Source organism: Pimephales promelas, chromosome 14 (genome assembly GCF_988280905.1).
Source record: "Pimephales promelas chromosome 14, fPimPro1.hap1.1, whole genome shotgun sequence".
In the NCBI taxonomy this organism is placed as follows: Eukaryota; Metazoa; Chordata; class Actinopteri; order Cypriniformes; family Leuciscidae; genus Pimephales; species Pimephales promelas.
Genome location: NC_142782.1, coordinates 16563543 through 16577882, shown reverse-complemented (window position 1 = coordinate 16577882; position 14340 = coordinate 16563543). Strand labels below are relative to the sequence as shown.

Here is a 14340-nt window from a genome sequence, read left to right as displayed (position 1 = left end):
GACGTGTTTACACTGGTCCAGTTTCCGCATCTGGAATGCGTCTCAGACCACCTCCTGAAGTGGTTTGAGTGATCCGATTTAAATTCATCTCATGCGTTTCGGAGGGCATTTACACCTGGTCCTTTCACGATCGGATAGCTATCCAATCAGAGAAAACATGAAAAAAGTGACCAGGTGCAAACAAGCCATTAGAAAATTAGAATTGTTGCCTTGGCAACTAACTGAAATAAGTGAAAACTGAAATAAATATAAATTGAAGCTAAATAATTTTAATATTTATTCAGAAAATGACAAAAGGTCAAACAAAATGACTAAAAAGTAAACTAAGGTTAAAATGAAAATATCAATTATCTGAAAATATCAAAGTATACTGTTGACTGGCTTCAAAAGCACTTATTTTATACCGAATTTTCCACTTATTTGGTCTCCTAGAGTTATTTGTGAACACAAGGTACATTAGATGCAAGACGCACTGCTTGTGCAGCAGTCATTTGATGATCTCAGTTTAGTTGAAGCCAAAATTTTAGCTAACTAATTTTGAATTAAGGAAGTCTATAGTGTGTTATGTGTATGCTAGGCCAAAGAGATGTGTTTTTTAGTCTAGATTTGAACTGACAGTGTGTCTGCTTCCCGGACAATGTTTCAGAGTTTTGGTGCTAAATAGGAAAAGGATCTACTGCCTGCAGTCGATTGTGATACTCTAGGTATTATTGTGAGTGGCACACTTCCGTTTCTTTGCACCGTTTGAGACAACGCAAGCTCTGGCAGTGGAAATGCATGCTTTCTTTTCTCTCCTGGCTGTCAATAACCTTTTAGGGGCTCTTGTAGACTAAAGCATGTATGTGTTTGTGCAGGTGGTCAGGTGGTAACCCACCCGTTCCAGGTGCAGCAAGTTCAGCAGCTGTTGAACAGACAAAAGCAGCAGGCCGCTGCACAAGCTGCCGTCCAGAAGGCAGCGCAGCCACAGCAAACACAGGCTACTGTGCAGCAAAAGGTACCAATCGATCAGCCAATGTGATTTATTTTTTAATTAAGCTTTGTCTATATAAATGTCTCTTCAACCCTTCTCCCTCTTCATTTCTCTGTTTAACTTGGCACTCAGCAGGCTGCTCAAACCACAGCCCAACAGCAGCAGAAAGTGACGTACGCCGCCACCACTCAACTGCAGCCTGGTATTAAGACCCAGTTCTTCACCACCTCAATCGCACAGCCTCAGAAACCCGCGACAGCTCAGCAGATTCAGGTGAGAAGTTATGCTTTTACAGAGACCACCTATCCAGCACCTACTCATATGAATGTAAATTTTGCAGTGCGATGTATTGCATGTGGTATTAGTAGCTAGCTCAGCTTTGTAGTGATTTTCCCTTCTGCTTGTAGGTCGCCAAGCTTCCTCAAATAGTTCAGCAGCAGATAGTATCGTCACCTCAACAGGTAAGTGTTTCAGTGTTTTGTGCACTTACTTTTTTTATGGATTAAAAATTAATTTGATGTAGTTTTGTGTCATTTCTACGGCTGTCAGTTAAATACGTTATTAACGGCGTTAACGCAAATCCATTTTAACCGCGCCAATTTTTTTATTGCGCGATTAACGGCCTTTTTGGCCTAGCAAACTCGTTTTTTTTCACATGCTTTTGCAACATGACGCGGCATGCGCTGCGCTGTGCTATGAAACCCATTCATTTCAATGGCTTGCGCCGCGCAAGGACGTTTAGTTGCTTCGTCAACCAAAGCGCCAGCAGAACAGACACGTCGCACACGCTTGTTTGGGCTTGCGAGCCGGCCAAATAGTAGGTTAACGTTATGTTTTGAGTGGATGACGAGTGCGAGACGCTGAAATGGATGCCAATAAGATTCTGAATGGAAAGTTTACTTTTAAAAAGTTGCCAAATGGTCTCATTGACAAGGCCAAAGTGATCTGTGTTTTGTCGTTGTGAACTGAGCTATCATCATCGCAGCACGTCCAGTCTGAAACACCACTTGATGACGGCCACACACACACACACAGCTGATGCGAATTTTCCACCCCCCTCGTCAATATCAGGACCTCGTTGGTATTTCTTTAACACTTTTATTGATTGGAAAGTGTTACATTGTATGAGAGATTATTTGCTCCAAGTGAGTTTGTATGAAATTGAACACAGTATATGCCAATGTTGTTTTCAATAAAAAAAAAAAACATTTGCACAAAGCAAGCCGATCCACTTTTCCATGTTTATAAGAGCATTAAAATGTAATGAGGAAAAAATAATGTAACAAAAAAAAATCAAGAGACCTTTAGTGTGATTAATCACGAGTTAACTATGACATTAATGCGATTAATCGCGATTAAATATTTTAATAGTTTGACAGCAGAATCCACTTTTCCATGTTTATAAGAGCATTAAAATGAGGAAAAAATTATGTAACAAAAAGAAATCAAGAGACATTTAGAATAGATAAAAATGTGTGATTAATCGCGAGTTAACTATGACATTAATGCGATTAATCGCGATTAAATATCGTTTGACAGCACTAGTCATTTCGTAGCGTTTTTTTTTCTGATTTTCTCTGTGCATGTTATTCCATACAAAATAATTCTTGTCTTTCTATTCATCTTTAATAAAACCTCTGAAATGACTTTCCTTTAGGGGTGCACGATTCAGAAAATGTCACGATTCGATTCGATACCGATTTTTTGTCTCGAGATTCGATTCAAAATCGATTTTCGATTCAAAAACGATTCTCGATTCAAAAAACGATTTGCAGGTCTATATAAATGTAGTTCACTTTTTCCTATGTGATTGATTGCAGTAGACATAATTTAAAAGAAAAGTTTGATATTACTTTATTTGTCTTCATACAAAAATAAAAAACTAAAAAGTGCGAAGTGCCAAGCTTTGGCCAGCTTTTAAATACATTTAATTCAAGTTTAAAATAAAAAATAATAAAAAAATTTAAAATTTAAAAATTTAATAAAAATCTTTTACATTTAGCTTTAAAGTGCTGTAGTCAGATCAAACAAACAATTATGCTAAATGTGGTGCCTACTTCAGCTACCAGGTTGACTGTTGAAATGTGAACTCAACTGGGCACATTGAACTTCCTAAAAATATATACTAATTTCATAGAACCTATTTTAAAATAGAAAATATTTTAAATAGATTTAAAAAAGCCACCGCTACTGGTAACATCTATGGTTAGATTGATTTGTTTAGATCCAGTGAAGTCGTTCATAGGCGCGTAATTTGCGGGTATCTCCAGTTAATTAGCAGAGCATTCATTTAATTCGCTATTAAATAAGAGACCTGTTGTTTTTGAAATCAAGCTGAGCGCTCGTGTCCGCTGCGATCAGTGTCATGGATACAGTGTTCTCTGTGGCTCGCGCAGTCTTCTCTCGGACGCGCGCTTCAATCTATCGCCGTTGTGGAGACTCCGGTGAAATCACAAAATAAAATGCACACAAACGTGATGAACATATTCGGTTTTGATGAGAGAGAGAAAAAACTATACGAGTGCGGTTTAGAACCCGTAACCTCTGACACACTTGGCAAAAGATCTACAGAACTCAAACATAAGATCTGCGGATCAATGCATTAATTCACGGGTTGAGCAGAGTGGCTGCACAGTTTGACCAGCGGGCGGCAAGAACTTGCAATAACTATTTATCAGACCGGCCCTCGCAGCCTCGAAACCATAGAAACACTACCGGACCACCGGTAAAAGTCCCGACTCACCAGATTGCCACTCCGCCCCTGCACGCCATTAAAAAATATAGCCTATATATATATATATATATATATATATATGAATCGATTTTTGGAATTCTATGAATCGATTCTGAATCGGTAAAGATTGAATCGCGATTCAAATGTGAATCGATTTTTTTGCACACCCCTACTTTCCTTGTTGGCTGATTGATAGGATTGTATACACTTAATATGTACTACTGTTCAAAACAGGTATTATATCTGAAAGAAATGAATACTTAGTAAAGATGTTTCTGATAAATTGAATTATGACACCTGAATTGATTTTATGTGTGTGTATATAAAGATTCAGCCTCAGACGGTGGCCCTTACACAGGCGACACCCGCTGCAGGTTCGGGACAGGCCCAGGTGCAGGTCATCCCCGCGGGCACCGCCACAGCCACGCAGGTGGTGCAACAGAAGCTCCTCCAGCAGCAGATTGTTACGGCAGCAGCTGTCTCGCCTCAAATCCAGACCCCACCACCACACAGCCCCGCCCAGCAGCAGAGCGCCACGACCCCCACCTCCGAGACTCCAGCGCACCAGGCCGCTGCCACCCCACAACCCCAGCAGGGCAAAGGAAACACCCGCACTGGGGTCGCCATGCGCTCCAAAACCCCCGCCAAACCCAGCGGTGGCAGCTAGAGGGTTGTAGGAGGAGAAAGTACCTGGCCACGACATAGGGCTCTGAATTTTTTTTTCCATTTGTTTTGGAAAACTTACTCTTTGTAAAAAAAAGGAACTCGCCGTTGACTGTCTGGATGGAGCTTTTAGCAATTTGAAGTAAAAGCCAACCACGTCTCATGCTAATCAAACATCACTCTGCCAACGGCTAATCTGTTTTTTTTTTTAATGGCTTATTAACTGAGGTTAATAGTCATGTAAAGCATGACTATACAACAGTACGGCTTGTTTTCATACTGAAACTGATGGTCATACGTTTGACCGAGCCGTCAAATGCTCCCAGTTCTTTTTCTACCATGCTACATGCTCTGTTTATACAGTGTTTATACAACATGTCATCACATCATTAAGGTCATGGATCAAGTGCGTTTGGATCGACGTCATTTCATTTGGCACGCAAGAACTCTGAGCGTCTCAACATTATTCATAATGTTCAATCGGTCAAATGATATGTCCCCTCTAATTATTTTTTGCAATAGGTGTGTCGTTGTCCCTTTGTGTCGGTAAATATCACTTTGAAGCATTTAATGATGATGATAATCAAGATTAGCGAAGCTCTGCAAACCAAACTCTTCCTCTTGGGATGTAGAAATGGCCAATTGGTTTGATTAGAAGAATTGAATATATTAGCTTGTATCATGAAAATTCCCCTTAAACAAATTATTTTCACTGTAGTTCAGCTGCATGGATGGATACCACCTGAAAATTGTCTAGTAATGTGTACTTGATGTGTGTGAAATATTTGTGTGAGAATGTAATTAACAACAAATTGATAGAAAAACTATCCTGCACTGCAGCCGTTTCATGGTACCGGTAACTATGGAAATGATCGCCCTCCTGACTTCCATTTGGAAGAAATGTCATTGTTGAAAACACATCTGTGAAGTATTTCCGTTTTTCTTATGCATAGTTTTGAACAATGTCACCATTTGTCAGATGAGTCAGACCTCAGCTTGGCTGTTAGTGTTTACGTTGGCCTGCTACCAGTAATGAACAGACTTAAATCAAGACTTTTCCTCTATGTATCTATAAATCATAATGATGGGGCTTTTGGTCATAAATGCATCTTTTTTTGTATTGATGTTGGGTCTGGAACACATGTAAATAACTCAGAAGTGGGGGGAGGGGAATGATGGCATTTGTATTTGTAAAGTAGTTGTGTATTCATTGAATTTTTTTTCAGCCTACTTGTATAAAGTGTTATGTTTTTACACACGTCTGGTTTATGTCGTCTTTATTTGTCCAGATGTGTTTGTTAGCTAGATTGTGTAAGCTGTCCTGGATGGGTTTCAGATTACATTAAGTCAGCGGTTCTGCCTGGAGTCCATAGATATGCATTGCTGTACGCCTGTGTGTAGACTTGCTGAGTACAGTATATGTGTCGGCAAACTGGCCAACAGGGATTTCAGAAAGATATAATGCATTGCATCTCCCCTGCTCAATACTAAAGGTTCTACAGGTTTACTCTCATCTTTAGTAGCATTGATAGCTTCTTTAGTAGTATTAGCATACAACAGAAAACAATAACTTTTCCTGTGCAAAAAGCTTAGGCAAAACATTTCTAGTGAGCTAATGAAGGAATGTTTTGTACTGTCAGATCAAGTTTACACAAGCCTTGATTTGACCAGTGTTTATTTCTTAGATGACCAATGGGGGGCGCTCTTTCTTTTTCAGTTTGTTTGATAAGGAAGCCATGGCTGGTCTATTGCAGGTTGGAGCCAAGTAGTGGTGGTTATTATGCATTATTACTTTTGCTCACACTTATGAGATGTGGGCATGCCCTTAATGTTAAAGACAACATGAAAACTGACCATCTTATTTTTTATGGAATATTATAGTAAATATGATTTGTCCTTGCACACACGCTTATACAGTTTTTTTTTTTTTAATCACTTAATGGTCAATCATAATAACTTCCCTCCCTCAGCAGTTGAGTGCAACAGTGCCCGCCCAGTTTTTTTTAACAATTTCGCAATTCACATGCCCATGAACATGTTACATGAACGCCTCACCACTGCAGCACCAAGAACATTATTTTGTATTATTATTTTATTAAATTATTGCATGTCAAAAATCTGGATACAAACCGAATTGTAGGTTTGATCTATCGTTACTAGTAAGATGAGAAAGCAGGAGTTTAGTCGTTTGTAATGGTTGTAAAACAAAAAAAAAACAATGGCTGAACATCTTTGCCAAGCGCAAACCAGTACTGTAGTAATCAATAAATTATTGGGGAGGGTCATGCCTTTTTTTCACAATAATTTTGGAGGGTCATAAAAAAATTATTGCTGCATGGCGAAGGGAGGGTCAGTATGGTAAGATTTTTGCTATAATGCGGGTTAACGAATTAATGGAATCAAACCAATTAACAACGCTGTAGCTCAATGGGCTTTATGCACAGCTGCACTACTTCCTGAACTTAAGCCAGCTCCTTGTTTCTTGTCTGCCATTATTGGCCAAATTGATTAATCCAGGTGTGCCTGACCTCAGTAGTCATGGCAACAATAATCAGACACACCTGAATTAATCAATTTGGCCAATAATGGCAGACAGGAAACAAGAAGCTGGCTTGAGTTCAGGAAGTAGTGCAGCTGTGCATAAAGCCCATTGCTCAAAGTAAGGCTGGCTTTAAATGTTTATAATTTATACTTCCAGAACTCGTCAGTCCCGACCAACGATTTTTCTTGTTCAAAAAGCCATTTTACTGTAATCTAGACCTACGTCACAATAGGTAAGAAAACGTTACAGCCACCGTTTCATGTTGACTTCAAGCTGCATAGATATGTGACTTTAAGTAGCTTTGTACTACACAGGTACATTTAAATGTTACCGCTATAATATAGCAACATCATTGGATTGACACTTGACGCCAGGCGTGGGCGCCCCACACATTGAAAACCCGGGGCCCGTGTGGTGAAAGATGGCTTCAATTTTCAATTTGAAAAATTTTATTTCAGGTGAACTATCCCTTAAAACAAGTCCTCCGAGGTCATTTACCTGAGACTGAAGATGGTGCCAGTTTTGGTGCAACAAATGAAAACGAAACAAAAAAAGCTACAGTCTGCGATGATACAGGAGTAATTAACGTAGATGTTAGCAGAGCCATTGCTCTGGATGTTTGTTAGGAAATATCTGACCTCTGAATTAAGTTAATTACCATTTACAGGGGTTGGACAATGAAACTGGAACACTGGCCAATGTTGGAGGTTTCACATCTATATGCCTGGCGGCCAATCTTCAGAGTGAAGCACGGGTGGATCAGTGATGGTTTGAGCTCCAATATCATGACAATCCTGATTGTATTTGATGGACACGACACTGCCGAGGACTACCAAACCCGTGTATCAGTATGATCATGCACCAACACACACAGCAAGACTTGTGACAGAAGGATTTCGTGAGCTTAGAATTATAAGGTTCTATCTCCACTTTTGGTCGAAATTGAGTTTTTGACATAATCTGATCCATTAGGTGTTTATTAATGCCTGTGTGGTGTTATTTTTGTAAAAAAAAAAAAAGATTAATAGATAAAGCTATAATAGAAAATTTTACTACATTACAGTTTTGCCAGGTGGGATGTAAAAACTTTGATGCTCAATATCTCAGAACTACCCTAAACGGAGATAGAACCTTATAATTCTAAGCTCACGATTTGATGAAGATGAAAGTGAAGTTGAACATGCACAGTCACCAGATCTAAATATTATTGAGGTGTTTTGGAGGAGCGAGTCCACCAGCATCATATAGTGACCTGGACACTGTTCTGGAAGAGGAACGGCTCATAATCCCTCTGGTCACTGTGAAGGACTTCTATCTGTCAATTGGTGCTGTATTTGGATGCAAAATGAGGCCCTCACCATACTAACAAATTATTGTGTTGTAAAACCAGGTGTTTCAGTTTCATTGTCCAACCCCTATAGAATCACATATTCCAAGACATCTGATGTTCATTTGACAGGTACGTTTTCGCTAGCCAGAGCGAAAGCTTTGTAGTCTTTCCTTGAGTATCCGTGTGCTCTAGAAGTGTTTATTTGCTCTGACATATTTCCCCTGGTGCGAATGGCATGTTAGTAACGCAGGGCCGGGCTTTTTCCTGTGATTTGTCAGATGCTGTATCTCTCTGGCTGACAGAAGCATTTGAACACTGCAGTTCAGAGAGCGAGAGAACAGAAGTGTGTCAAACGTGAGGATGAGCAGGAGTGCCTGCGCTTTTCTCTTTATTTCGCGCCATGTAAGGTTGATGTGGAAAAAAAAAAGCCAGCATTGTTGATGGGAAAGTTCACACAGACAGTCACTCACAGCTGGGCTGTTGGCAGAGGTTGTGTTCATTTGTTTTTTAAGTAATTATGTAATTAGCATTAAATTTCTGTTCTTGAGTTCAGATGAAGAAAGAAAGGTTTTTAGTGAGCCAATCATTTTGACCCACATGAATTTTGAAGCTGCTTGCTTTGTTTTTATAACAAGTGTCTGAATAATATGAAAACTTGCAGAAGTTGTATGAAGTCAGGCGTGTAAACTGCATCCTTGGTTAGAATCTTATAAAACACTGCTTCAAAATCTACTAGAGATGTCTCATAAATTTATTGGAACACTACACTAATACTGTGTTTGACCCCCTTTCCCCTTCAGAACTGCCTTAATTCTGTGGCATTGATTCAAGAAGGTGCTGAAAGCATTCTTTAGAAATGTTGGCCCATATTGATAGGATAGCATCTTGCAGTTGATGGAGATTTGTGGGATGCACATCCAGGGCACAAAGCTCCCGTTCCACCACATCCCAAAGATGCTCTATTGGGTTGAGATCTGGTGACTGTGGGGGCCATTTTAGTACAGTGAACTCATTGTCATGTTCAAGAAACCCATTTTAAAATGATTCAAGCTTTGTGACATGGTGCATTGTCCTGCTGGAAGTAGCCATCAGTGGATGGGAAAAATGGTGGCCATAAAGGGATGGACATGCTCAGAAACAATGCTCAGGTAGGCCGTGGCATTTAAATGATGCCCAATTGGCACTAAGAGGCCTAAAGTGTGCCAAGAAGACATCCCACTCACCATTACACCACCACCAGCCTGCACAGTGGTAACAAGGCATGATGGATCCATGTTCTCATTCTGTTTACGCCAAATTCTGACTCGACCATCTGAATGTCTCAACAGAAATCAAGACTCATCAGACCAGGCAACATTTTTCCAGTCTTCAACTGTCCAATTTTGGTGAGCTCTTGCAAATTGTAGCCTCTTTTCTTTTTGTAGTGGAGAAGAGTGGAACCTGGTGGGGTCTTCTGCTGTTTTAGCCCATCCGCCTCAAGGTTGTGTATGTTGTGGCTTCACAAATGCTTTGCTGCATACCTCAGTTGTAACGAGTGGTTATTTCAGTCTATGTTGCTCTTCTATCAGCTTGAATCAGTCGGCACATTCTCCTCTGACCTCTAGCATCAACAAGGCATTTTCACCCACAGGACTGCCGCATACTGGATGATTTTCCCCTTTCACACCTTTCTTTGTAAACCCTCAAAATGGTTGTGTGTGAAAATCCCAGTAACTGTGCAGATTGTGAAATACTCAGACCAACAACCGTCCAACGCTCAAAATTGCTTAAATCACCTTTCTTTCCCATTCTGTCATTCAGTTTGGAGTTCAGGAGATTGTCTTGACCAGGACCACACCCCTAAATGCATTGAAGCAACTGCCATGTGATTGGTTGATTAGATAAATACATTAATGAGAAATTGAACAGGTTCCTAATAATCCTTCAGGTGAGTGTAAATATACATATATAGGGACCAGGAACAATAGAACAAAAATCCTTTATTAGTGGGGGAAAAAGGCTAAAATTGCACAGGTCTTCATATGTTTTACAAGAGCTCTTTATCCTTACAGGACATGATAGATGCTTGTTCCTGGAGGACAATTTCAGAGAAAACCACATTGAGATCAACAGGATCTACAGCTTCAACGGTGAGTTGTCATGACAACCTCATTAAGCTGCAAGAGTAGAATGCTGATTTGTACAGCATTGATGTGAACAAAGGCAGGCAGCAAGCAGTGGTTTCTATATCAACCTTGATTATGCCGTACAGTATGTGTGTTTGTGTGTATAATGGCATAGGCAGCAGGGAATAATGTGGTCAGTTGTATGCCGAGTGTCACTAAAGCATTTTAGAGTCCCTGAACTAATGGTAAGTCCAAACATGAGACGAAAGCCTGTGAGATCCACCCAGTCGCTTCATACTAATAAGTCAAGGCACAGCCACAGTGAAAATGTGTTGATTTAATATATGAAGATATGGGATGAAAAATGTTCTCTCTCAGGAATCCTCCTCCACACAGCTGCTTTACAGTCTGCAAGCCTTCAGAAAAGCATAATGAAACATTACATTCACATTTTCCCTAATCCACTACTTCCTGATTTTAATGAAAGACTGTTTTAACTCTCACCATAGTGATGGGATTAGTCTGTTTTGAAATTTGTATATTTTACATTTACTCACCAACATCCCTACCAGAAGCCTACAATCGCGAACGGTCAACGAGCGATGACCACCTCTTCACAATGACTCGCTTGGCTTAGTCCTCAGTTGTAAGTCACTTTGGATAAAAGTGCCAGCTAAATGTAAATATTAAAATCATAATACATTCATGTTAATTTATAAAACTTGAAATGAATAAGCAAGATTAATGCTGTAAAAGTAGTTTTAGTTTGAACCTTCTTGTTATTCCTTTTCTTTCATTTTGTAGTCAAGGTGCATTTTGTGTCTTTGAGCATAATGCATATTTACCGTGGGATTTTGTGGGAGTCATCCTCAACCTTTTTTGACTCCAAGGCATGCAAGCTTATACTTCAGTCTATACGGTAATTTCTCTTCTGTGCGACAGAGAGTCGCGTGTTATGACGCTATCGTTAGCCTGTTTACAAAAACTGCTTCTACCGGGCCATAACGTAAGATACAAGCTAATGGAGCCTTTTATACATTGTCGTGTTTCTTCAATGGACAAATGGAGTCTTTAAACACCTCAGATGTAAAATTATTCGCTGTCAAAGTTATGCCAAAATAAATGGGAGTCAATGGAATGCTAACAGCAGGCGAAGGCCCCCGGAGAGACTTCAGTTTCCGACTGGTGGATTACCCCCTTGATCAAGTTGGACAAAATTTGTATTCTAACTGGTATGCACTGCTTCAAGTCATCCACCGATCGGTCTGCGCAGAGCTGCATGATGTCGAACACACCTATTGCTTGCCAGACGGATGCAAAAAAGTCTGAATAGTGAGGTGGGAGCAGCAGCTCATTTGCATTAAAACGGTGCGTTTTTGCACAAGCCCAAATTTGCCAATTTTATAATGCTTTAAAAAATGATTTGTCGAGTATTTTGAGCTAAGACTTCACGCACACTCTGGGGACGTCAAATAAATGTTCTACATCTTGTGAAAAGGGTCATAATTGGTCTCCTTTAATGCTATGAAGCGACAAGAATACTTTTTATGTGACGAGTATATATACTCTTTCATCAAAATTTCATCAACAATATCTTAATTCATGTTCTGAAGATGAACGAATGACTTGCGGGTTTGGAACTACATGTAACGACATTGAGTAATCAATGGCAGAATTTAAATTGAGTGAACTATCCCTTTAAGAAAGTGTGGATAAACATTTATTTGTAATGAAGTTCCAGTCAGATCATGTCAGTAAGACACTTTTCAGAGAGACTGAATACAAGATGATCCAGTGACGACAACATGATATCGCAACACACAAGTGTGTGTAAAAATTTTTGCCATGTGTCATTATTGCTTTGTCCGATACAGATCATATGATGCTGAGCATTTATACTACAGTAGCGCTACAGGACTTCAATGAATAGTTGTGATGGTTGTGAAATGGCGTATGTATGACATCCAATTCATATTTCCATTATTGGCTAACCAATGTGTTGATTGGTGTGCTATCAACACGCATAATCGCTTTTCAGTGTGTTTATGAATGCCGTTGACTTAACGTTACATTAAATATATGACCGCTACCCCAAACTCCAAATTGGCATTATGGGTATTCTGTAGCCGTTGAGCATACATCGGTTGTACAAAAGGGGGTAATCCACCAGCCGGAAACTGAAGCTTCCCTGGGGACCGCCATTGGTTAGCAAGCCTTCACCTGCTGTTAGCACTCCATTGACTCCCATTCATTTTAGCGAATAACTTTACATCTGAGGTGTTTAAAGACTCCATTTGTCCATTGTTTATTTTTAAAGAAACACGACAATGTATAAAAGTATATATAGACAATGTATATATTGCAGAAGAATTAAGAGTAATTCCTTTAACTAAATTACAGTATTTAGATTGCTTGGTAATTTCACCCAACACTGTATAACAGTAATTAAAATGTAAACTTGCGCATTGACTCAAGCAACTATTTTCTCCCAAACTTACTCTCTCGATCGCCGCTATGTTGTGTTGCTTATTTATTTATTTATTTGAAGAGTTCAGATGCAAAAGCCTCTAAATGCCGTTTGAAATTTTCTTCTAGAATGATCATTTTTATCAAGCTTGTATATTTAAGTTCAGTGATTTCACTTAAATGGCATTGATAATTACCTATTAATTGTTATTTAAGTGAAATTACTGAACTGTGTGTACGCACTTAACTCAGAGTCAGTCAACTTAGAGTTGATTGAACTTACTCATTTCAGCTGTTCTGTAGCCGAAAACTCAGAGTTTCCCATCTCAGTGTAAGTCAACTCAAAGTTCAAGTTTTAACTTCGATTTGGTTGAACCTCCTTATTGAAACGGGCCCCAGTTACTTTACGGGTATAAGGGGCTATTTCAGAGACAGCCAAGACATTTTTACGTCATTGGATATTTTCAAAACTATTTCACATGTGTAATGGCAGGGATGAATTATTTTATTATGCGAAACTGTTACTCAATCATAACAGTGGGCATTTACTTGTCTTGAATGCAGCATCTATCAAAACTAAGTGTTAGGAGGGAGATAGGGTCAAAAACAGGGTAGAAAGGGGTATGTATTAATGTAACACAGTCTCATCCCAAGAAGTCATATAACTGATGTCTTGGGGCGGCTTTTGACCATACGTCAATATCCGCCTTTTTAGGGCCCCCTTAAACCTCGGTAGATGACGATCCCGGGCCGTCATACAACTGACGCTTTACCTTTAACGTCAGTTAGGTGACGGGTTAGGTTTAGCCTAGGTCTGGGGAAGAGTTAGGATCCCATAACGTCAGTTATATGACGTCTTGGGATGAGACTGCGCTGATTAATGTTGACAACATAAGTGAACCTCAGAGAACATTATAAAACATTTTTTAGAACTTATTTTTATAACTTTATTTTTATGGTTGAGAATCACTGTTTAGACGATTGAGATTAAACCAGCAAATTTAAGGCTGTTTTAAGCTTTTTTTAATGAGGATTTAGTTAATGAGTAGTCATCATGCTATGATTCCATATTTGAGGTATTTTACATTTTGAGAGTGAGAGATGCATGTCTTTTTAGCATTATGAGTTGTGCCGTATGAGTATCTGCCTCATCAGAGCTTTGGTTCTCCCTTAATCCCTCAGCTCACATATAAAGCTGTCACTGTGCTCATGTTGGTAAAATCATAGCATTTGAGCTTGGGTTATTTTTAGAGCTCTTATTATTTATTTACCCAGGGAACAGCAGAGAGCCAGAGTCACTTGACCCGCATTACTCCTTGAAATGGCTTCCTACACATCAGATGAAGCTGACATTTGCCGATCACGTTTGTCAGGGCGGTTTCTCTGAAATATTGCTGGATTTTAAACAGATGTTTAATGTAAGAGTGCAGTTTGTAGAGTGGTGTTATGGGACATAGAGTTAGAAGAATAGTATTCTGCCAGATAGAACAGCAGATGTTTAACAGCATCATCTGTTGGAAAAACACATAA

General features: G+C 39.4%; 1 protein-coding gene and 1 long non-coding RNA gene across 15 annotated transcripts in view; both read left to right on the top strand.

Moving 5' to 3' along the window:
* ep400 (E1A binding protein p400) overlaps positions 1–5625 on the top strand; it is a 37469-nt gene extending 31844 nt beyond the window's left edge. For 12 of the 14 annotated variants that reach the window (XM_089119502.1, XM_039681647.2, XM_089119494.1 and 9 more), the window contains 4 exons: positions 855–994; positions 1103–1243; positions 1378–1431; positions 4033–5625. In XM_089119502.1, coding sequence (XP_088975628.1) covers positions 855–994; positions 1103–1243; positions 1378–1431; positions 4033–4371 — 674 coding nt within the window. In that variant the 3' untranslated portion in view covers positions 4372–5625. The remainder of the gene's footprint in view (positions 1–854; positions 995–1102; positions 1244–1377; positions 1432–4032) is intronic. The other 2 variants (XM_039681640.2, XM_089119496.1) reach the window with 1 other exon arrangement.
* A 1376-nt stretch (positions 5626–7001) lies between these two features.
* Positions 7002–14340, top strand: part of LOC148973705 (uncharacterized) — a 42649-nt gene continuing 35310 nt past the window's right edge. The window contains exons 1-2 of the long non-coding RNA XR_016146420.1: positions 7002–7141; positions 10291–10368. This is a non-coding gene — a long non-coding RNA (uncharacterized LOC148973705). The remainder of the gene's footprint in view (positions 7142–10290; positions 10369–14340) is intronic.